Source organism: Aedes aegypti, unplaced genomic scaffold (genome assembly GCF_002204515.2).
Source record: "Aedes aegypti strain LVP_AGWG unplaced genomic scaffold, AaegL5.0 Primary Assembly AGWG_AaegL5_hic_scaff_1386_PBJ_arrow, whole genome shotgun sequence".
In the NCBI taxonomy this organism is placed as follows: Eukaryota; Metazoa; Arthropoda; class Insecta; order Diptera; family Culicidae; genus Aedes; species Aedes aegypti.
Window position 1 is genome coordinate 18,413 of NW_018734818.1, and position 26,168 is coordinate 44,580.

Consider the following 26,168-nt stretch of genomic DNA (forward strand, 5'->3'; position numbering starts at 1 on the left):
CAATTCTAGAGATCCAGGACAACCGTTTGTTGCTGCAAAATTTAACTCATTGGTCACTCGCTGGTGGTGATCAGACCCGTCTCGAAAAGGAAAAGATTAGCAGATTACAAGTGGTAGAGTGCTGAGGAAGTAAGGTGCTTCACTACTAGGTCAGCGCCAACTTAAGAAGTAGGAGTAGAGAAGTGCCCCAAATTTGTATATGAAAATTCTTATTCAATTGGCGTGAGTTTGCATAAGATTCGAACGCATAGATCATTGTATAGCATGAAGTTCGTGATATGAGAATCTTTAAAGCGTTGATAACCTCAAGAAGAAGCAATAACAAGCTTAGATCAAGAGAGCTTGTTAAATTGTCATGAATTTCACGGTGACTGTGACATTGTGAATATGCTAATATCGGTCGATCCCCGGTTGAAAAAGTTATCGGAAAAGCATTTCCGCGACGTTTCCAGAAGACTATTTATTGATGTGAAATTTTGTATAGAAGGGTGCTATGAGTTTTTAAATTTTTCCAAAATTTTGAATTTAACCAGCACTTGCTTAGGTAAAACTACTTTCCTACTGCTCCTACGGCCAAGCAATGAAGCAAATGGACTCGCCTACGCCAATCCAGCCATGAACTAGTTTGATATACCGTCTGCCAAAAATAATTGCTTAATCATCCTGAAGGATATGAGCAGTCAGCATCAAACCAATAGATGTTTCATTTGTTAGTAAAACCACCGCATTGATGGGAGGAAAAGACAACGAAACCATGTTCATGCACCACAGCCATCTGTGCCGGTTTAGCAGCTCATTTGGGACTAATTTTAAACATGGCATAAAACATCTCACACCACAGTTTATGTTTTTTTGTCACATACCGTGCTGAATCGAAGTTTCGATATTTGAAAATAATGCCATTCAGTTTTTATTGATTTTTTAAAGTAAGATTCCCGATGTATGCACAGATCTTTATGCTACCCAATAGTGCATGAAAGCTCCAATAATGAGATATACTCAAGAACACATCCCAAATAATTTTGGACGACTACTGTGTAAGCTTTGGGAATCCAGATCCACAAATAGTTGATCCCGAGAAGGACACGCAGTTTTATTTCTAGTTTCGGTATGAGGATCGTGTCTGGCTATTCACAGCATCCACTGGGCACGCAAACAGAAACGAAGAATAGTGCATCAGAGCAAAACGTCGGTCGTGGGTGGTTATTTGCAAACATTGCTTAATAGCTTTGTACACATTGTCGCGGGGATGTTTATTGTCACCATTGGGCAAGGAGCGGTCGCTCACACAAGGCATACATATGTGTTACTTCGCTCATTTTCCATTCATTTGGTGAAATGACTAGGCTGATCAGTTGCGGAGAATCAGGATGGAAAAAATCTACTCAATAATGAAAATCCGATGACGGCGGAAAAAGAGGGGGCGGTACGATATCGAGCCGGCAGGATAATCCACATGCAACTCATAAATGAAAATTTCTATGGAAATTGCGTCACTTCCATAATGACGCTATTCAGTTTTATAGTGATAAACTTCGAGATCAACTTCTATAAATAGCAAACATGTATGGACGGGTTTTGCATTGATTGTTAAAAGCATATTCTTTTAGTAATAGGTGTTTTCCCGTTTTTGATAAAACAACTCCATAGAATTTAGATAGATAGATAATCTGTATTTAAGAAATTGGCTTTGGCTGCGCTCATCTCTTTTAGGCAAACATTTATAGAAATTTAGACGACACGCTTGTCAACAATGTAGTTTCGATGATTACTTCTCCAGTTCCCCCAAATGTGAGAATGTTAAATCTTCCTTAATGCGTGAAGCGAAGTCTCACACAACTTCAAACCACTCCGCCTTAAACACTGTCACAAACGGCCCAATAGCCCTGATTTGCTTCTTTCTCCCCTGCAACGTGATACTTCATTTAGTACTTATAAATTAAGACCTTTATTCAAATTTTGTTAACACATTAGAACTTTCACCGCATATATGTTTATCTGAAAAAGTAGGTAGATTAACTTACTTTCTTTCTTCTGCTTTCTGGCGTTAGCGTCCCCACCGGAACTGAGCCTGCCTTCTCAGCTTATACCACAAGGCTATTAACTGAGAGTTTACAATTGCCAATGACCATTTTTTACATGTGTATTATCGTGTGGCAGTACGAAGATACTCTATGCCCTGGGAAGTCAGAAAATTTTCCAACCCTAAAAGACTCGACCGGTGGGGAAATTCAAACTCACCGACCTTCAGCTTGGTCTTTCTGAATAGCTGCACGTTTACCGCTACGGCTATCTGGGCTCCGCTACTATGACTAAACTATAAATTACTTGTGACAAAATACCATAGGGTGATGAGATTGTTTCATATTAAGTTAATGTTTCCATCGTTGTTATGTTAAACTATGTAATAAATACATAGAATATTTTAAGAAATGCTTATATCACGATTTTGGGAGTTTCATTATTTTCAAGGTCTTCAAAGGATGTGCACTCTTTTTTCACCATAAGCCATTTATTCAAAATCTTTTGTTATGGACGACGAATGCAATCCAGAATTGATTCCTTGGAAGGACAACGGAAAGCCACAAAGTCATGTAAGATTGCGTCCATCCAACTCTTCCATTCAGCTTATGGATTTTGGAAACGGAAAATGTCGCTCCATGTGGAAAACAACACACACATGCAGTGCGTCTCTACTTAGCTTCTTTTCCACTAGGCCCCATCCGGAGTATACATTTAGGCAATGATTGTTAATTATCGTGAAATTTGCATATTCACCCAATGGAGCTTTTATTTCCGGGGACATCGAACGAACTTACGGCTCTTGTCCGATGGCGGCCTTGGTCGGTCGTTCGTTGTTCAGGAACCATGAAACACAAGAAGACATGCCGTTGCGCCCTTGGTGGTAAACCACGAATCACGATGATGAAATGAATTTTTGCATATGTGTAATTCGGTCAGACAAAAATACATAAAATTTCCAGACAGGTAAAGCGGCTGCGAGGATATCCAACAACCAAAAAGCTAGTTCCCCTCTGGATTCCCCAATCCCCAAGGTTCCATCGCTAAAATGAATTGTTCCTTGTTTCGGTGAGATTTGATTTCTATGTTCATTAGCAACAGGCATTCAAGCATCGAATATTGTGATCTAGAGTGCTGAACTAATTGAGATCGATTCGACTTTTACTAGTTCAACTAAACAAAGTTGCGGTGTAAGCAGGATTTAAAACGTGAAAAATTTGTTTATTATTTAGATCCATTGTTTAACATTTTAAAGACACCCATCCTTTAAACTATAAGCCACGGTGCCCCGGACGGCTCTTTAGGACATTTCGTTGAATGACATTGTGGTCAAATGACGTTTGGTCAAATGACATTGGTTCGAAAGTACATTTGGTTCGAATGCTTTGGAAATTTATTTTGATCGAATGATGATTAGTTGGACGAATTATTTGGTAAAAGTGATTAATTGTTTTCCTAAGCTTTGCAAAGTTTGATAGATAACGTAATGTTTGAAAGATCTGAATCATTTAACTGTTTTGAATAAATAATGGGACATTTATGTGTAGTTTATTTTTAAATTCATACAACCTTTTTTATTTGTAATTTTGAAGTTATGCCAAAATCTAGGTTGCATTGCATTATTCAAATGTACTTTTTAGTAGTTTTTTTGTTACATTGACTGAAATATTTACTCTACTGATTTATTATTCTTTTAAAATATCATCGTTTCTTTGAAATACTATCCCAAACAAGTTTATGTTTCATACTCAACGATTTGTGAACATAATGTTTTCTTTATTTATTATTCTTTGAATATCATCGTTCTTCGTAATGAAGATGAGCTTCATCTGATGGAAGCAGTCGGAGAGAGTGCTCGGGATCTTTCTTTGAATTCCAGGTCTTGCAACTCACGGTCATGGGTAATAATTTTGAATGCGGAAATCAGAACTTTACTTATGGCCAATTGGCTTGTTGTGACTTCCAGCTTAATAATAATCCTCAAGCAAATATATGGCCTTGCTGACAGTGTTGATGACTTCGGGTGAATAACAGTTATTTGCAGTAGAAGTTTGGATTATTAAAAATGAAAACTGTGCTAATTCTATGTATCGGGTAAGAGAAGACGAGTTGACTAAGGTGAAAAAAGTTGGCTTGTTCCCATTTAAGATCAGCTTATCTCGGATCTCAGAACATAAAAAAACCGCAAGAGGTAGATTGATACCTTGGAAGAGCGTCCATCAAATTGGTTATCAAAGTTTTGCTAATCGCATATAGATTGTTTGCTGGAGGACAGTCAAAGCAGCCATTAACGACGCTGCCGAAAGCGTTGTCGGATATGTGGAACGGAACTCAAGAAACGATTGGTTCGACGGGGGGTTTTAGAGGAGAAGAATGCAGCGCGGGCTGCAATGCTGCCAGCATGGTACGCGGCCAAAACGTGGAACGATACAGACTGAAAGCGGAAAACAGCAAACCCGCCTATTCCGGGACAAAAAGCGCCGCCTGGAAGAGGTGGAATGCCAAGCGATGGAGTTGCTGTACCGTTCTCAAGAAAACGCGGAAGTTCTATCAGAAGCTCAACACATCCCGCAAAGGCTTCGTGCCGCGAGCTGAGATGTGGCCGGGATAAGGATTGGAGCATCTTGACGGACGGACGCGAGGTTGATCGATAAGGGTGGAAGCAGTACTTACGATGAACACCTGTATTGCGCCAAAGAACACAGGCACAGAAGGTCAGGACAACGAAGGCGATGGCTACGTCAGCACAGCGGACAGCGGAAACCAACCAGCTCCCACGATGGGGGAAGTTAAGGATGCCCATTCAACAGCTCAAGAACAACAAGGCTGCTGGCAAGGATGGTATCGGAGCCGAACTCATCAAGATGGGCCCGGACAGGTTGGCCGGCTTGTCTGCATCGGCTGATAGTCAGAATCTGGGAACGGAACAGCTACCGGAGGAGTGAAAGCAAGGCGTATATATGCCCTATCTACAAAAAGGGCGACAAACTGGAGTGTGGAAATTATCGTGCAATCACCGATCTTAAACGCCGCCTACAAAGTGCAATCCCAGATTCCTCTCCGTCGTATATCACCTATAGCAAACGAGTTCGTGGGGAAGTTATCAAGCAGGTTTCATCGACGGCCGCTCGACAACGGACCAGATCTTTTCCGTGCGGCAAATCCTCCAGAAATGCCGTGAGTACCAGATCCCTACGCACCATTTGTTCATCGATTTCAAGGCGGCATACGATACACTGTTAAAAATAATGAAGATTACACGTCATGTAAACTTCATTTATGCGATGTAAACATAACGTCATGTAAATTTAAGTCTGAAATCATGTAAAAATGTGTTATATGTCATGTAACCACACAGAATCCTGCTGAAGTTTACATGACATATCATGTAAATATCCATGAAATTCCACGCTCCAATTATGTGCATTATATGTCTCAGAAATTTACACGTTTCGTTCGAACTGTGTAGTATCGACCGCGTAGAGCTATGGAAAATCATGGACGAGAACAGCTTTCCCGGGAAGCTCACAAGATTGATCAGAGCAACGATGGACGGTGTGCAAAACTGCGTGAAGATCTCGGGCGAACACTCCAGTTCGTTCGAGTCTCGGCGGGGACTACGGCAGGACGATGGACTTTCGTGCCTATTGTTCAATATTGCGCTTGAAGGTGTTATGCGGAGAGCCGGACTTAACAGTCGAGGCACGATTTTCACGAGACCCGGGCAATTTGTTTGCTTCGCGGACGACATGGATATTATTGGGAGAAAATTTGAAACGGTGGCAGTTTTGTTCACCCGCCTAAAACGCGAAGCAACAAGAGTCGGGCTAATGGTGAATGCGTCGAAAACAAAGTACATGCTGGTTGGCGGAACTGAGCGCGACAGGACCCGCCTAGGAAGCAGTGTTACGATAGACGGAGATACCTTCGAGGTGGTGGACGAGTTCGTCTACCTCGGATCCTTGTTGACGGCTGACAACCATGTTAGTCGGGAAATACGAAGGCGCATCATCAGCGGAAGTCGTGCCTACTATGGGCTCCAGAAGAAACTGCGGTCAAGAAAGATTCACCCCCGCACCAAATGTACGATGTACAAAACGCTCATAAGACCGGTAGTCCTCTACGGGCATGAGTTGTGGACTATGGTCGAGGAGGGCTTGCAAGCTCTTGGGATTTTCGAACGCCGAGTGCTAAGGACGATCTTCGGCGGCGTACAGGAGAACGGCGTGTGGCGGCGAAGGATGAACCATGAGCTCGCTCAACTCTACGGCGAACCCAGTATCGTGAAGGTAGCTAAAGCTGGAAGGATACGCTGGGCAGGGCATGTTGCAAGAATGCCGCACAACAACCCTGTAAAGATGGTGTTCGTTACGAATCCGGTCGGAACAAGAAGGCGTGGGGCGCAGCGAGCTAGGTGGATTGACTAGGTGCACCAGGACCTGGAGAGCTTGGGTCACAGTCGAGGATAGAGAGAAGCGGCCATGAACCGAGTGAATTATTGTTGGCGAGGCTTTATCAAGATAATTGATGTAAAGCCAAATAAGAAGAAGAATATAGATTGTTTGTAAAATGACTGATAATTTTTCAATTATTCAATCACTCTTGCATTAGCGACAAAATGCTACATACTATTTTGACTCAAGCACTATTCTTCCACAAAATGTCGGTTCGACCAAATATCATTTGCTTTCTGTTTCAACTAAACCTTTTCGACCAAATGTCCATTCGATTCCATTTTCTGGCTTGAGATCGTCACGAACTTATGAAAGATTTCTACTGATAAAAATCCAATCAATTATCATACTATTTGTTGCATGTCAATTCTGACCTATTATGGACATTGTGTGTTATTTTTGGTTGGTTCGGTTAACACTTCAACACCGATAGAATCGGTCGATGGAAGAAGAAGCATGAGCCGTTACTCTTTCTCCACAAAAAATATTCCGGTTGAGCGTTAGGTCCACGCATTATCCACTAAAGTTGGTTGCTTTAGTGGATTCTGAAGATGCTTTTCCATGAAGTCCGTGAACTCCATGTTCTCCTCTTTGCTCAAATCGATGTTAAAGTTGCCAGTCACGATGATTGGCATGATCTCCTTTTGATACTCAAAGAAGTTCCGCACAATGAAGAACTTCTTCTGCTTCGTCGTGGTATCCGGGAAAATGTAGAGGCAAATCTGCGATTCCGGAGCTCGGCTGTCATGGTCCTGCAGGAAGCGAGTCGCCTAACTGATCGATTTGTTTGAGGATACCAACCTGTGCGCGATCCACGCCAAGCGTGTCAGCATCATGCCGAAGGACATCCACTGACTCGTCGTCACCGTGGAGAACGCGCTTAAATTGAATTGCAGCACAATTTCTAACAAAACGACCCTTTTTAGGGTCACAACAATGAATTCGACGTAAAAGTGTTACAATCAGAGATATTTCATCTATTACTATTAAATGATTTATTAATTTATTTATTTATTTTTTTATTTATCAATTATAATTTTGGTTGAATATATCCCCGAACTTGATTTCATCTTATAAACTCGTACCAATTAGTCCATTCGATTGAAATAATTAAATTTCTGTTCGATGTCAGGGATTTACCTAGGAAATTGCCTACATTTAGGCGTTTACATTGCAATTCTTGAAATTAACTATTCACTATTTCTTTAAATATTGCAATATTAGAAATTTAGCAAGCATATTCGGATTCAGGGAGCTCATATTCATGAGTCGTTTCAAAAAATAACAATAATCGCATTGACAAGTAATCAATTTCATCTCAAAATTTCCCCGATTGTTTATCTAAGGGATGATTTTTAGCACTAAAACACATTTGTCAGAAAATTTTGGCACATTAGCCAAAGAGGCTGACCGTTGTACTTGTTTTCCTGCATTCAGTTGTTTGGTATTTTCAACATTATTGAAAACAGACAATAAAACCGTGAAAAATGATCAATTTCACCCAAAATTACGGTAAAACTTCAAAACTTCAAAACCTTATAACAGCAAGAAAAATGCGCTTTTCTATGGAATACAAGACATGCCTCGATATTTACCCATTTATCAATAGTTTTGTCATGAAAATCAATAATTTTCATTATTGGAGTCGATTCGTAGAAAGATTTCCAATCGATTGGTGCAAGAATCTCGAAAATCTATCCGGGCGTTAGTATGTTATTAACAGTCAAAATCTAGCCACTTTTCGTGACGCGAGCGATTTTCATTTTTCAAAATTGTACTCCAGTATGTTGCCGTTAGACGTTATCCAACGTCAAAATTTAAAAAAAAATGGTATGAGCCTTAACGCTTAAGCCTATTCCCCCTCCCCCTAAGCGTAACGTAATTTGTGGATGCCGCCCTAGTGGAAGAAATCTTAATTAAAAAACCTGTCATCAGACTACCCTTGAGTATGTATACCATCCTTCCATTTTGTCTAAAAAATAACTGTATTCATATAAGTAACCGATTTTAATATAGATTACTGGGCGTTAATGGGTTTAAAATAAATCCCAAACATGTTCACTAGACATCTACAAGCAATTTATGTCGAAAAAAACACATTATCGCTGTGGTGTCCTCGCCGCACTCTTACGTCATCACATGTCGAATAAGTAAGAATCGATTCGACGTAATCCCTCTTTTTTTCAAAATCCTGCACCTCTACCTCACTTACAATGTGCACAATACGTGCTAACTTCGAGACCACACGAAAAGTTTCAATATCCGATTTAATATTTTTGTTTTTTTTTGTACATTTTTTAAACTAAACAAAATTAAAACACGTTTGCCACTTCTTTTATTATTTATACATTTATTTATTCACTGTAAAATTTGTATATATGTTTGCTTGAATGTCTTATTTTTTTGTAGGGATCAAGCGATAAGAAGATTATCTCCCTATCAAATGTTACGAAGTTTGTGTACAATGCTTTACAGAAGGGTAATTTAACCGTCTGACTTATTTCCAACTGGCGAGAACATATTTTTTTTTTTTTGTTTTTTTTTTTTTTTTTTTTTTTTTTTTTTTTTCTAAATTATCAGAATCGACCCTACCCTTTCCGCATAGCAATATCTACGCAATTTGCGATTTGTGATGCCTTCCAAAAAATAGTACCGTAAACTGGGGGGAAGTTGATCACTTTTGAGCGATTCTGTGCTATAATTCCAAGCAGGATGCATGTATTATCATCCAAATATTTTTAAAACCTGTACTGGTTGAATGTTTAACGAATTATATAAACAAAATTCTGGCGAATTATTATCATAATTACAAAAACATTTTTTGGAAATCAAAAAGTGGTGTTTTTGATTCTGGGGTGAAGTTGATCAATTACTGCGATAGGTTTCCTAAAATAAAGAAGTATGCTATTCACTAAATTTGGGGTCTCTGAATCTGAATCAAGACTCAAAAATCTTACAACTTATTGATAAATCGATTATTTTTTAATTAAAAGTTGTGAATTACAGATTACACAACATTAAACGCCTAAAGGTAGGCAATTTTTTTGAAATTAGCAACGCTTTTACAAAAAGGTATTTTTTTTCCTTAAAAAAAGAATTTGTATCCTCAATAAAAATTCAAAACTGGATACACAGAACATATCTGGATGTATGAAACAGTTTATTAAAATTGTAGCTTTGTATAGCAGTGGAAATAGTCGATTGTTTGGAGAAGAACCCTTCAACAGTTCATTGAACATTTCTTAAAAAATCTGTTTTTCCATTAAATAATTACCTTGAATGCCAAACCGAATTTATGAGTATCAAAAGAAGCTATCAGGTAATGCCACAACTTAGAAATTGTGATAATTGAAATCGGGTCGTAGCTATTATAACAGTCTATACATGTGAATACGGGAATGACCAACTTCTCCCCGCTGATCAACTACACCCCGAATTACGGTAACTATTTTTTGAAAGGCATCACAAATCGCAAATTATTTAGAAAAATATGTTCTCGCCAGTTGGAAATAAGTCAGACGGTTAATTTGATTGATGTACCTTGTGTCCTTAACAAATATTAACATTGTCGCTCTACATCCATCAAAGAAAGTGAATCCAAGTACCTTCAGATGTCTGCGCTATGATGGATTCCAGTTGCAAAGAAAGTTATAAGATGAAAGTGGCTGCCAAGTGGAATCTTTTCAATGCAGATCAAACGTTTATTCCGTTCATTTCGATCGATTCTGTAGGTGTTCAGCTGGACGTGCAATCTTGTGTCCAGTGATTCATTAGCTATGAGGACATTTGACATTTGAACAAATCGTTGTGTAAATTCTTGATTTATCAATCATGAACTTAAACTTCTAGCATCATTGTATTGTAGATTTTCCCGTCAAAGTTGCTGATCCACATGTATTGTATAATATTGGTCCCATGCCGCCTTGAGGAACACCAGCTCTTACAAGAAATCTTTCAGACCAAGGGTTTTGATAATTAACCAGAACAGTTCTCACTTCTTCCAAACCAGTCCCCCAATAATTGTCTAAAATAGTCTCTTGCTTGTGAATACTTTAAAAATCTTAAGTAGCTTGATTTTTAATTCGACTTTTGAGTCCTGAATTAAAATTTTGCGTGCTTTCAAAATAAACAGAAAGCTTTTGAGCTTTTTGCAATTAGTTAATAATATTATGTTGTCCTCTTTCAATTTTTAATTTTTAATCATTTTCAAAATCTTAGAGAATTTTCGAAAAGGCTTTGAGTCAGATTACAGATGAGATATCTTATTTTCAATATCATAAGACATATTATAGAACTATCCTTTACAATTTCTTCCCGTAGCTTTTCTCGAAAGTCCACCCTCACCTGATCAAACAGACGCACACTGGGGCAGAATCGAAAAAACGCGGAAACAACCTGTAGTTCTTCGAAATGAAGAGATAGACGTTTGATGTCTTCTGCGAAAATGATCCTTTCAATGAGGCCGATGTTTTGAGATGAAGTCTTATTCTTTAATGTTATTCGCATAAATGACTCATATGCCATTTCGGTCAAACGGCAGTTTAGGTATATGGTTTCTTCGGCAAAGTTGATCGTTATTTTATACTGAACATAATTGCTGAAGACGTCAAATTTCCAAGGCCTACTATTTTTAAAATATAGGCATTTATCATAAAAATGTACCAAAAACCGATTTTTTTTAGTTTTGCCTGTAATTTTTCAATTAAAATACCATATCATCACCTACGATTATCTCAATAATTATCATAAAGCAGGTCTGGTGAAAATTTGACGACAAAAATAATTTTTTGTTTGATAGTTTCAGTAAAATTTTCAAAAAATAGGAATATTGCGTATAGGCCATTCTTGCGATCGGGCAAGTTCGGGCAGGTGTTTTCATTGCCATCAACTTACGAAAGCCCAGAGCATTTATTTCTTATTTTTTCAAGGATATGATATTTAATATATTTTTTCTATGCGGTCTGGAAGTATGCTAAGTTTATATAAATGTAGAAAATTATTTTATATGACAATGTAAAAGTTTTCCAATAAAAACACAAGATCAGCATAATAATGAGCATTCTTGCGGTTCACTGGTAGCTAAATGCACTTATCTATTTACTTTTTACATTGCTTGTATATTTGATATTGCTTGTATATTTGATATTCGCAAAAAGGTCCTAAGCGCCAGACTCATTATAGCACACCATTTCGGTCGAATTGAAATTTATATATATCATTTCTTCGACAAAGTCAATCGTTATATTTAGCTGAAGATGTCAAATTTCCAAAACCTACTATTTTTATTGATAAATTGTGCTAAAAACTGTTATATTCAAAAGTTTTGTACTTTTTTTCAGTTTGAATACCATTTAATGCCTCTGATTATGTCATTCATTGGCATAAGGTAGAGCTGGTAAGAATTTGATGGTAAACAAAAATGGGCCTATAGGCAGTATTCCTGTTAATTTATTTATTATTATTATTTTTTTTTTACATTTTTTTGTTTCTACCATCAAATTCTTACCAGCTCTGCATTATGCCAATGCATGACATAATCAGAGGCGATCAATGATGTTTTAACTAAAGAAACACAAAACTTATAACAGTTTTTAGCACAATTTATCAAAAGCTTGTCAGTTTAAAAAAAAATATTGGCTTTTGAAAATTTGACATCTACAGCAATTGTTTTGTGCTTAAGGCGTTTTTTCGAAAATATACAAGCAAATATACAAGCAATGTAAAAAGCAAATAGATAAGTACATTGAGCTACCAGTACACTGCAGGAAATGCCCATAATTATGTGAACTTTTGTTTTTTATTGGAAAACTGTTACATTGTCAAGTAAAATAATTTGTAACCTCTTTATAAATTAAGCATACTTCCAAAATTAGTCACGAATATTCTGACCTTTCGTAAGTGGATGGCGATGAAAACACCTGCCCGAACTTGCCCGATCGCAAAGAATGGCCTATACGCAATATCCCTATTTTTGAAAATTTTACTAAAACTATCAAACAAAAAATTATTTTGTCATCAAATTTTCACCAGACCTTCTTTATATTAATTATTGAGGATAATCGTAGGTGATATATTAGACTGGCTCTTAAACAAAAAAGTTGTAAAACTCAACGGGGCACCCCTAGATATGAGCCTAGAGTAAGAAAAACGCTTTTCTCAAAATTTCAACTCAATTGGTTGCTCCGCCAGGTGGCGCATTCGCTTTTGAAGTTTGTATGGGATATTCGTCTCAAATATATTGAAAATTAATCCTATGTCACTGTTTTCGTTCCGTATACTAATTGTTCGCGTTCAAATAAGCCCAGAATAACAAATACACTAGTTGATACCTAATGACATAATTGCAGAAGGTTGTATCTGGATTTAGTCTCACTTTCATTACTCTTTCAGTTGTTGAAAGTTAAGCTTAGATCAGCACTTCCCGTACAGTCACTTACATGCATGCGACATGTGCCTCAGCTCGCCCAGCGTCATAGGTGGCTATGATGCGCTTAGTGGCTACCTCCAAGCTATGTTGAAGAAATACAAGCAGTATTCAGATGGTTAAAACACCAACTTTATTAATTTTGATCATGGTACAATCTTCTACAATATTCTTCGCTATTACATCAAGTAGTGTTTTTGACATTCTGGGTCCAATTGAACGCGATCATCAAATTTTCCTGAACCAAACAGTAGATGATGTGCTGTTTCATATGTTTGAGCTGAAAATCTTATATTAACTTCAATTCAAATGCGCCAGCTCATAGAACGACAAAATGAGCTGAATTTTTCAGAAAGGCTTCCTCTAACCCTAAGAAATAATCCTGGGGGGTCACTATGGCTTATCAGGTGGCCAATAATCAAAAAAGTGATGTGCCCATATTTCAATTCTTGTTCGCCATTTCATTGTAAACATGTCTGCTAAGAAATCCTCAAAAATATTAGGGCATGATTTGCATTGCACACTCAGATATGAGGTGCCAAAGTTGAGCCTATGGAGAAAAACTTGTTTTTATTAACAAAAACTATGGTTTACTCAAATGAATATAACTTTTTTTTCTTTAATACTTACGTAAAATGTGTTTACACCATTTGAAAGCTTACAAATAAAGCTTCCTAGAAACAATAAAAAAAATAAAAAAAGCTTCAAAACAGCGGCTTTTATGATGTTTTTTTATAAAGCGGTTAAAAAAATCGAATAAGCTTATAGTTAACACATCGAGTACTTTTTTGTCCCAAGTTGTCCCAGGCTTAAATTCAGTTCCAAGGGTACTTTGAGATGTAAACTAAAGGATCGTGAAGAATTTAGCTGCATAAATTTGCACTTTTTTTAATTTAAGGCTTTTTTGAATTTTTCCAATATTTTTAACCATTTTCTATTGAAAACAGCTAAAAACATATTCAGAAAATAACTGAATTTCGCTAAATCATTCAAATCATCATTTCTATGTAATTCGCATAAATGGCTTATATGCATTATAAGTAACAAAGTTTAATATTTCGCTATAGGCCCTATTCAAAAGTTGGTCTCGAAAAACTTGTTTTTGAAAATAAAACATCAAATTTGTATCATAAAACTCATAAATACGACATGAGATGGAAAAAATATTTTTGGCCGCCAGTCTGTATGGAAACCGCCCATAGTGGGGGTGCCCCGTGGAATCATACAACATTATTTTTCTCCCATACTGAGCTGGGCCAGTCTAGTGATATATGGTTGTTTTAATTGAAAAATTACAGGCAAAACTCAAAAAATTCGGTTTTTGGTACATTTTTATGAAAAATGCCTATATTTCAAAAATAGTAGGCCTTGGAAATTTGACGTCTTCAGCAATTATTTTCAGTATAAAATAACAATCAACTTTGCCGAAGAAACCATACACCTAAACTGCCGTTTGACCGAAATGGCATATGAGTGATTTATGCGAATAACATTAAAAAATAAGAATTCATCTCAAAACATTGGCCTCATTAAAAGGATCATTTTTGCAGAAGACATCAAACGTCTATCTCTTCATTCCGAAGAACTACAGGTTGTTTCCGCGTTTCCGCGATTCTGCCCCAGTGTGAGACGTGCTCCGTCTATTTGTTCTGAATTTCAATTACCAGGTAACCAAAATGCCAACCAATCTCCTACGATTGATCAACAGGACCCAGTATGGCACCCAGTGGCACCCACTTAATATAGCCTTGTTGACTGGATGGGTCCAAGTTCGATTCACATGGGTGGATCGGTTAATTAATTACCGTAAGAGTGTCGTCTAACGGCTGTTTGTCGCATTTCGCCATTTATGTGGGTGGACGTGGGCCAAATCAGCGTGAATGGGGAAATTCAACGAAAGACTGATGGATTGGTTGGGCCCATTACCAATGTTGGGTGTTCGTGAAGGAAAATCTTTGAGTGGACTGATTAGGATGGGATTGTTAATTTGTTAACGGTTGGCCACTATCACCTGGCGTTGAAGGAACATTTGTATAGCTTGATTCGGTATTGTACATCGTGAATCGAATCACTGTATCTTTTGATCGCAATAATTCAGCAATATGAAATTGTTTGACAATAAGGCATTTCTTGTGGAATGGCTCCAGTAATCCTCGGAAAGTTCTCATAGAAGTCTTCAAAAAAAGCAGGGGTTTTTTCTAAGTATGTTTCATTGATCCAGAGATTCCACATGAGAGTCATTATAAGCAGTGGCGATTCCCTAACCTCAAATCTACCTGTTCCACGAATAGAAATTCTTGAATTTCAGCAACAAATTTGCATCTATTGAGAAGAGGTTTGTTAAAAAGGACGATTCCAATAATTTACTGTATGTTTTATAATCTCAATTTATCGAATTAATCATTTTTAGTTTCGTAGAACAGGTAAAAGTGAGGTTACGAGTCGCCTCTGATTATAAGATTGTTGCAAAAATTTCTTCAAGGATTTAATCCAGAAACTCCTCCTGGGATTCCACCAGCTATTTTTCTAGAGAATCTTGTTACGATTCCTCCAAGAATTCTCTCGGATTTCTCCTGAAATTTTTCCGGGGTTTGTTTCTCCAGAAACTATTCAAGTGCTTCCTCTTTTTTTTGTTCAAGGATTGCTTCATGAATTTCTACAGGTACTCCTAGAGTAATTACTGTAGGATTTTCTTTTTTTTTTGTGAATTTGCTCCAAGCATTGTTTCAGGAGTTTATTCAGCGCTTTCAGTAGGTATTCGTTCTGGATTTATTTTTGGAATCTCTCCAGGAGCTTTCCAAAGATTGCTTCGGAAATTATTTCAAATAACCCTTAAGCAATTTTTTTGAATAGTTTTCAAAGGAACCCTCATGCAATTTTTACATTAATTATTCTGAAAAATTTTCAAAAAAATAGCTATGTATTCTTCCAGGAACTATTATTTCAATACGACGCTTTTGCTCCGATTTAATATCTCTAGGAATGTCGTTACTCCGTCAAAAGCAAAATCTGATACACAGTTTTTTCCTTATTTTTTCGCAGGGTGAACCTCTCAAACACCTAAAAGTACTCTTCATCGACAAGGACACAATTGCCATGAATAGCTACGTGCACTATCAACTGTTGAATGATACCTACAATCTGTTTGAACCCAGGTGCATAACCTACGAAATCGATCACGACGGAAGTCGTCAGACGGTATTCGGTTGCTGTAAGAGCTTATCTTAATGCATTGTCTGAGGTATATTTCTAAATTATTCTGTTTTCTACGCATTTTCAGCGTTGATTGCGCGAAAAACTGGAATACTCCCGGAAGGACGCCACTGCGTGGTCTTAAAAATCGTGGACGATACAATCTCAAATGTAGATTCCAATCTATTCAACAATTCGACGATTTGTATCGATCCGAACCACAATCACATTCGGCTGCCGCGACCGGAACCGCTCATCAGTGGTGACCAAACTGGTTCGGGGGACAGTAAGCCAGCAACACGCCACAACGGTGGCGGCAAGAAACGATCAGGAAATAAGGCGGCGTTGGCCAATTTCACCTACCCGAGTAAGGTAGAGTTGTATACCAGTGCTACACAGTTTGCCCGCATAGCGCAACCGAGCAACATGCTTGACCAAATTGCAGACAGTAAAACGGATTTAAAGTAAGTATTGTGCTTAGTAAATGCCTCGTTTAACCGGGTGTGGGTTTTTTGGCATGATAGACATCTGGCATAACGGCCATTCAGCATAAATAGAATAAAGGTACCGCGAGTCAAGTAGGTAGATGTGGTAAGCAGGACTGGTAGTAGGTCTACCCATCTTTGAAAAGGTGCCTGTTCTTGATAAAACATGGTTATGCTAAATGACCGTTATGTCAAATGATCCAGATCCCTCTCTAATCGTTTGCTAAACCATTACAGCTATCGCATCGTCCACAATCCGCTAGATGCTTTCAACATCACCGCATCCGCGGGAATTATCTACCTCAACAACCCCGCCAACATCCAGCAACAACTTCCGAACGTGACGCTCAAGCTGGTGGTGGCCTGGCTGAACCACAATGCTACGATCTCGATTTCCATCAAACGTTCCGTTGGAATCTCGTGTAATGTTTCGTCCGAAGATTTTTGCTCCGGTCATCCGAATCAGACAAGTTGCATCAACAGTTGTGGAGTCGGTAGCCGGGAGGGTACTTGCAAGTTCAGAATTTCGGATCCTGCGAGCGCGTTCAGTATGTTTGGCAAGCCAGAGGAGTCCACCTTCGATGAGAATTATCCAACATGTACACCGGACTTGGACAACTGTCCGGACAACGTATGCGATCCGCTGGAGGACATGGGTCATAAGAACAAGATTCAAATTTGTCCGCAGGATTGCGTTTATCCCGACCAAATTATTGGTGTCTTCGAGCGATTACATACCATGGCCCGAGGTATTCACATGTCAGGAGCAGGAACTTGCACATGCCGACTAACTGGCCAGTGCGATTGCTTCAGTCGGCTTGGTATTAAAAAAGAGCATCGGAAAAATAACACCAAAACTAAGATGGCGAAAACGAGCACCACAACGGAACCGGTTGTCCTTTTCAATGGGACCGTCGGGGCGTCTTCACCAGCTGCAGTACGAGATGGTGGTAACTATTACCAAAATGGACTAATCAACGGACCGAATGCGCCGATGTTCTTGTTGGCCATTGTAGTCATCCCGATGATCGTTGCTGTGCTTTTGGTGTCCTATTGTTTCTCCCGGAAGACGGGCCTCAAGAAGAAACTTGCCGATGGGAACAACATTCCGATGCACATGGTCAGCAACGAAACGGAGGTGTTCAACGTAGACTTGCCCCTCAATTCCCGGATAAATGATATAAATTTCAAAATCGATGTAAGTATGGGGTATAATAGGGTCTTAGTAATTTACGATCATATTTTAGTAGTGGATCATGAGTACGTAAAAACAATTTTACGTAAATGGAATTCTTGTCCTCGAAATTTGATTTATGGAAAATTTCGTAGATTGGCATCAAATATACATTAAGGTGAAGGTTCATTGGACACGTAAACATAATGTTGCCACCCACTCGAGCCACCCGCTAAAGCACCCTCTCGAGCAACCCAACAAGGCGGTGCACAATGTTATGTGCGTCTGCCAAAAATAAATCATCATGTTTCATGTATACCTCCACCAACAAAATTATGTAGTAGTGTTACTTGCACACGTTTCATACAAAGCTATTATAGTCGACATGAATTCATCAACAACTTCATAAAAACTCAAAATCACAATTTATTTCATTTGGTAGTGAAAACATGTTTTTTGACCAAAATTATAAGCATTTTTCACACCATGCGTGTGTTGTTTACTATTTTTGGCAGTTTTCTCTTCTCTTCTCTCGCTTCTCACGGACGGAGAAAGTTGCCATCAGTATGCATTTGAATTCTACAGTCAATTGTACTGTATAATATCTTATATTCATTTTTGCTGTTAAATTGCGTCGTACATTGTTTTTCTCACGCTTAAAAATGTTTTGCAACACTTGTGACACTGTACACCTTTTGAGTATTATGAAATTGTAAAATACGTGGTTGTAGCAAGTGTATGAATATCCAAACCATTCTAATTGCAAACATAAAAACTGGCATCACTTCCAATCAGTGAGAGCGGCGCATCCGAATCATAAACAATGTTGGCTCAGTGAATACTCCACTGCACTGTGACGTCACGCATCAATTTTGACAGGTACTGGTCCTGTTGTTTACAGTTTGGACTTAGTACTTTTTTCGAATCATTCTTAATTTCGTGAAAGTTTGCTGCGAGGAGAGGTCAAATCCACTGGAGATACCCACGGATCGTATTATTCTATCTTCCTACCGTGGAAAATACGATCCGTGGGTATCTGCAGTGGATTTGACCTCTCCTCGCAGCAAACTTTCACGAAATTAAGAATGATTCGAAAAAAGTACTAAGTCCAAACTGTAAACAACAGGACCAGTACCTGTCAAAATTGATGCGTGACGTCACAGTGCAGTGGAGTATTCGCGTTCCGGTGCTGTTTTCGAGCACAAATAATAGAGATACAAAACTATAGAGGACGAATGTCGCTGCTGTTCCCTTTGTTCTCGCTCAGGAACACGTCGGGTACATAAGTGTCAAACTGCATACTTTTTCGCGTTGACATTTATAGCCCCGCCTATCTTTGCCAGCAAAAGATGTTCCGGCAGCGACGCCAGCGACATTCTTCCTCTATAGTTTATTACCTTTATTGCACAAATTAATCAATATAAGTGATTTATTGCTCCCAGGAGCATCGTGCGTGAATAATCAAAGTGTTTCAAGTATCGCATTAGATTTTTGAATTGCTACGGTGAGTAGAAATACGATTAAAAGTGAGTTTTAGAACGAGCACCGAAAAGCCAGCAAACAATAGAGCGCTGCATATGACGAGCCTAACCTCACTTATTTGACAGCTGCTGGTCCTGTTGTTTACGTTTCGGACTTAGTCGTTTTTTCCATCATTTTTTCATCTTCGCATTTCTATCACCAGCATGCTGATGGTGACGATTTTTCACGGTAGGAAGATAGAATAATACGATCCGTGGGTATCTGCAGTGGATTTGACCTCTCCTCGCAGCAAACTTTCACGAAATTAAGAATGATTCGAAAAAAGTACTAAGTCCAAACTGTAAACAACAGGACCAGTATCTGTCAAAATTGATGCGTGACGTCACAGTGCAGTGGAGTATAGAGCTTAGTGACATTTGAACACACGTAGACTAGCATACGCTCGTCATACACAGTTTGTTTATGTTTTCCTCAAAGAAACTTGCACACGCTTTCCAGACTCATCAAAATGCATATGGAAATATTACCCAATTTGAAAAAGTTATACACGGATTCTGGGTGTTTTTCGATACAGAGTGCATATTGTTTTCCTCTAAGGTTCACAACTACATCTACACTAGGGCACCCATACCATTGGGCGTGAAAACCACTATATCTCGGTGCGTGAAGAAGAAGTGATTCGGAAGTGCGTGGTATTTTACAACACAAATCACAGCAATAACTATGTATTTGCATTCAAAAACTGGTGATTTGTGAAAAACATATTATGGAATGCTTTCAGTTAAGAAACCACCGCTCTACAATAAGATTAGTAACTTCAAATAATCATTTTTTGTTATCGCTCTCAAAAACACTGAGAGAAGTGTGGGAGGAGGGAGCGGAAAGCGAAGGGGGAAGTAAGGTGCCATATTAGAGGCCATTTTGGTACTCATGGGGATATGTCCTTAAGTACTGCGTATAAATGACGTAGCATATTAGGGAGAGGGGGAATCAACGATGTTGTAACGAATCATGTATTTGATATATAAAAATAGGCTACGATGAGGAAGGGGGAGTCAAAAATCAGTCAAAAATGCTACTTCATTTGTGGACGTTCCCTTTAATGAGACATTTGTCAGCGATACGTCAATGCAAATGTTCAAACTCTGCTGAAAACTTCAGATCTACAAACGTGATCAGGAATCTCTTGGACAGTTTATGAACAACATACAGATATATCGCCCGCAGTTGCTACTCCGTTATTACTAGAACAGCTTACACAGGGAACCAACAGACGCTACTCAGAGGATCAGTAACACCTTCATTGTGTAAGTATATACTGATGCTCTCATCATTAAAACAAACAATAACGGCGCCGGCTGCCTCCGATTGCAGGGGATGGGAGCAAAATGTTGACGTGTTACTTTACATGGAAGCCGAGGAGTCCAAACAAAAAACTGGATATGGATTTGGGGTCGAACACAAATAATGTCACGCTCCAAGGGGGGGTTGTGTTCACAGGGGATCAGGCATAGCGTGACAACCATTACAAATTTTTTAGAGGCTTCATACAAAAAGCGTGACAAGGAGGGGAGGGGTTCGAAAAATTCGAAATTTAGCGTGACATAATTTGTGTACCATCCCTATTTTAAATGAATACGTGAGAAAAAAAAAAGATGAGCGATTGGTAACCGCAAAACGCGAACCGGACATAATTAGAGCATGCAATAGAATCAACTCTCGCATAACTTGTGATCTCGCCCTAAAAGCCATTGGTAACCAAGTGTGTAGCTCCTTTGTTCTAAGGAAATGAATGGCTCAGGATGGAAACTATCACCACTGGGAAATAGAGGAGGATCTTCTCTCCATCGTAGCATTATTAAATAAATCGCTACCAATGGCTTTTAGGGCGAAATCACAGGTTATGCGAAAACTAATCAAACCCTACACAATCTCAATTTTTAAAGTAAGATTTTTAAAATCTTTTTTTTTTCAACCAATTTGATCACTTTTTTCTTTTTCTGTTTGTGATGCAACATTCTAAAGCCTTCAGAGAAACCTTAGGATACTATTTCACACAAGTTCTTTTCGAAATTTCTTCTCAGATTATTTGCAGAAAATCTTCAAGAATTATTCTAGTGATTTCTCAAGAGATGTTTTATTTTAATATTTCCAGAGACGTTCAGGGATCCATCCACAAATTTTCGCAGGTGTTCGTCCAAAAAATATTCCATCGATTTTTCAAGGGATTCTTTGTGGAAATTATCTAGAATTTGCTCTAGAAAATCTGGAGAAGCAATCCATTTATCTCCAGTAAATTCCACAGGAAATCCAGAGTCTATGAATGGAGAGTTGCGCGAAGAGTGAAACCTCCAATTCTTCCTATCGAACTGTCAAACCGTCTACCTATCGAGCAGACCAGCAAAACAGATAGGGGGCGATCCATTAATTACATAAGGGTTTATGGGGGGAGGGGGGGTTTGAGATTTCTTACGCGGCATACAATTTATTTTTAATTTTCATACAAAAAATCTTATCATGGGGGGAGGGGGGGTCGAAAAATCCCGAAAATTGCCTTACGTAATAAATGGACCGCCCCTAGGGGCTATTTTCGAATTAACTGCATTATATTTTGCATGTAGTTTGATAAAATCTCGTTCACCAAATATATTTTTTATTTGTTCCGATAATTTTAGTTGTCTTAAAGCTATTCGTTCAGTAAACTTTCATTCTAAAACTCATCATCTTATTCTAATGATAAAGCAATTATTACTTGAATTAAATTTATTATTAAATTTGTATGGGTTCCAGCTCATTCTCAAATTTACGGTAATGAACAAGCTGATTCTTTAGCTAAATTAGGTGTTCGTTGTGGAAGTACATATAATCGCATTATTTCAGGATCTGAATATTTTCCAAAACTAAAAAAATCTTCTTTGTATAATTGGCAAGTGTCTTGGGACACTAGTGATAAAGGGCGTTGGTGTCATTCTATTCATCCAAAAGTTAATCTAAATCCATAGTTTAAAAATTTATCAGTTAGTAGAAATTTTATTTGCTGTATTTCAAGATGGATTTCAAACCATTATAATTGTAATATTCATTTATATCGCATTAACATAAAAGATTCCAATTTATGTGACTGTGGTGAATCCTATGAAGACATAAATCATATAATTTTTCATTGTACTCGATACATCTTACCAAGAAATACATTTTTAAAACAAATTCAAAATACAGGTTATCCCATTCCAATATCTGTTCAATATTTTAGGAAATATGTTTCTGTCAATTTTGAAACTTCTATTTCAGTTTTTAAATGAAATCTCATATTATGTGTGATATTTTCTTTTTCTTCGTATGTTTCTTTTCAGATGTGAAGAATTTTTTACTGTTTGTGGTATCTCAATAATCCTGGACGTTTCCCATTTTCAAGAAACTGGCTCTGCTATGGATCATTACCGTTTGAGCCTTTTATTATTAAGATTGTTGATTTTATAATGTATTCAGAAAAGATAAAGAGGTTTTGTGCCTTTTGAGGAAGATTTTAATTAAAAATCACTCAAAGGGGCTTTTCCCTCTTTCAAAATTTGAAGTTAAAAAATAATATAAATAAATAAATAAATAAGAACAACCATTCAAAGAAGTCTCTTCGCGCAACTCCCTGTATATAGACTATATATCAACCTTGAGATCTTTCCAGAGACTATCCCTAAATTTCCTTTAGATAATTTTACACTATTTATTCCACTTGTTACTCTAAGAGACATTCCACAAGAATTTGTTACTCTAAGAGACATTCCACAAGAATTTGTTTCAGAGTTTTGGAATGGATTTATTTAGGGATTTTCAGCAAACTCTTGACTCTTGAGCTCCAAGAGTTTCTACACCGATTGTTTCATATATTCTTCTTCTTGACCTTTTTTCTCAAGAATTCCTTTCAGAGTTAACATTCAACTCTCCCAGGTATTAAAACTGCGCCGCGATTCATTTAATTGTGTTTGATCCTTAGACCTTGACGCTTACTACTGCGAGGGCGGGTGATGAGAGCAGGATCAAACATGTCGCGCGTCGTTCGCTTAGCACGATGAAATAGTGTCGTGGATCGCGTTAGTAGTATTTGATCTTGTCGCTTGCTCCTGTGGGGCGTGCGACGAACACTTGTTTAACGTACAATGCGTTTATCGAGTAATGTCGCGAATCCGATTAGGCACATTCATTTCAAATTCTATATTTAACGTTTACCAAACCAATTCTTTACCCAACCCTTCCCATATCCAAACTCCCAGTGTCTACTTGTGGAAGTGCAGAGGAGTCCTCGGCTTCCATAAAAATTTCCCTCCCATCCTCAAATTGACCTGCATTAGAACGAAGCCGGCGCCGTTATTGTTTGTTATAATAATGAGAGCACTTACACATTGATGATGCTACTGATCCCGATCAATCATATTATTTCAATTAATTTCAGTCAACCACATATTGAAATTATTCCAACCATATCTATAGATGGTTCAACCATTTTGTATCAACTAAAGATATGAATTAATTAATATCAATATTTCATCAAAAAGGCGACAATTTTCTTAATCTTAAGTTGTAAATAAATATGGGATCAGAATACAAACCACTACATTGGGAGTGCGAACCAATTAACTTACATCTACTTTAAATACGCTTGCAGTTGCAGTACAGCTCATTAAGTTTCAAGGTAATGATGTGCCGATTCAACAATATTATAATTTAATTATTAATGCGATGGTAAACAAAAACAAAAGCAACAGTTTTTGAGCAAAACATACTGTGAGCTTAGAAGTACAGATAATATGCTTGTAACGATTGTATCCAGGTTGTTAACGCAACTCTTGTAAATGTTACGTCAATCTTTCAAAACTTTTCAATAATATTTCTTTTTTTAATTAGTTTTTGTTTAGTTATAATGTTAATAGAAATCACACAATAACCTACCTTGATACCTTGATGGCTACAGCGTAGCGTCACGCCATTGCCGGGCGTATTGTAGAGCTCCATCTTCGTCGGTCTTGGACAAAACTTCTTCAGTTGCCCCGCACGTTTAGGGTCGCCAGATCCTCTTCCACTGCGTATAGCCAGCGCCAAAGCCGCCAACCTCTACCTGGTTCCCTGCTGGATATTATTCAGAGGCACGAAGGCTTCTTCCACTGACCTACGATCGATTCCAATTAGGTCTATATCATCCGGTAAGCCAAGAAGCATGTGCGACCTTGTGATAATAGTCCCATTTCTCTGCACGCCAGATCTCCTTTTAGCACCCTCGAGTGCAATGTTGAACAGTAAATTCGAAAGTACGTCTCCCTGTTTCAACCCGTCTAACGTCACGAACAATGATGACACCTCGTCTGTGATCCGAACATTTGATTTCGAACCATCTAGCGTAGCACGTATCAGCCTAATTTGTTTCGCCGGAAATACATGGTCAGACATTATCTGTCACAGCTCATTTCTTTTCATTGAGTCGTACGCCGCCTTGAAATCAATAAACAGATGGTGAGTCTGCAAGTTATACTCCCGGAATTTATCTAGAATCATTCGCAAGCTAAACATCTGGTCCGTTGACGAACGGCCCTAACGAAAACCAGCTTGGTATTCACCGATGAAGAACTCCTCGAGCGGTCTCAGTCTACAGGATGCGCGACAGAATTTTGTACGCCGAATTCAGCGGGGTAATTTCTCTGTATTTGGCACACTCTAGTCTGTGCCCTTTCTTGTAGATAGGCCATCCAACCAGCCGGTGGGAAATTCTTCGTCCTCCCATACCTTCAGAAGTACTCGGTGGATCGACTGATGAAGCTGCTCTCCGCAAATTATTCCGGTTCATGCTTTCTTGAGCTTCAGCTACCACAATTTCTTCGCGCTGCCTTTTATTTCTGCGGTGGATTCGTTTTTCTTCGGCTCTCGCTGCACTGTACCGCTTTCTGTTCTGTCGGGTACCGGTCACAAGCATACGGCTTCTGGCGACATTCTTCATGTCTGTCACTCTCTGGCACTAAGTCGTTTCGTCTTCGTCGTTGACCAGTGCCAATCATTTCCCGCGCCGTTGTTGTCACAGCTTCGTGGATAGGGTACCACAGGCTGTCGACTTCTCCAGCAACGTTGATTCTTCCCAACTGCTCGTCTAGCTGATAGCGGTACACCATCAGTCGACAAGCGTTGTATATTGAAGCGCAGCGTTCCGTTTGTTCTGGAACTCGTGATGCTGGATAATCTAGCTGGAATTTTAGATAATGATCCGAGTCGATATTAATGCCTCGGAAGATCCTGACATCCATGACATCTGAGAAATGTCGCCCATCAACCAGCACGTGGTCTATTTGGGAGCAGGCATCGCCACTCGAGTGTCGCCAGGTGTGTTTGCGGATATTCTTTCGTGCGAAGTAGGTACTGCTGATCCCTCTGCCATCCCTCTAGCAGCAGTGAAGGTTACTAGCCGCAAGCCATTATCATTGGTAACGGAATGGAGGCTCTCCGAGAAGAAGAAATCTTCTTTCCCTATCTGCGCGTTTGAGTCGCCGATGACTATCTTGACATCTTGTTTTGGGCACTCTCCGTAGATCGTATCCAGGCTGTCATAGAACTCTTCATGTCATCGGGCTTATCGTTTGTTGGCGCATATATACTGATCAGGCTGTAGTTGAAGAACTTGTCCTTCATTCTCAACACGCAGATATGGTCGCTTACCGGTTTCCCCTGAATAATTCGCTTCATCTGCTTCCCAATCACTATAAAGCCAACTCCACGTTCTGCTCTGTCGCCACCGCTGTGGTAGATGTGGTACTTGAATGAAGTGTTGACGATGGGGTCCACCGCTCGGAATTCACGTTCTTCGGTTCTCGGCCAGCGTATTACCTGGATAGCTGCCACGTTCACGCCGACATTCCGCAGTTCACGAGCCAGGAGCCCAACACGCGCGGGTTCATTCA

General features: G+C 38.8%; 1 protein-coding gene across 1 annotated transcript in view; it reads left to right on the plus strand.

Annotated features, from left to right (window-relative positions):
* Positions 1-14,576: 14,576 nt before the first annotated feature.
* Positions 14,577-26,168, plus strand: part of LOC110680434 — a 31,841-nt gene continuing 20,249 nt past the window's right edge. The window contains exons 1-4 of the mRNA XM_021856232.1: positions 14,577-14,669; positions 15,943-16,111; positions 16,181-16,556; positions 16,815-17,775. Coding sequence (XP_021711924.1) covers positions 14,577-14,669; positions 15,943-16,111; positions 16,181-16,556; positions 16,815-17,775 — 1,599 coding nt within the window. The remainder of the gene's footprint in view (positions 14,670-15,942; positions 16,112-16,180; positions 16,557-16,814; positions 17,776-26,168) is intronic.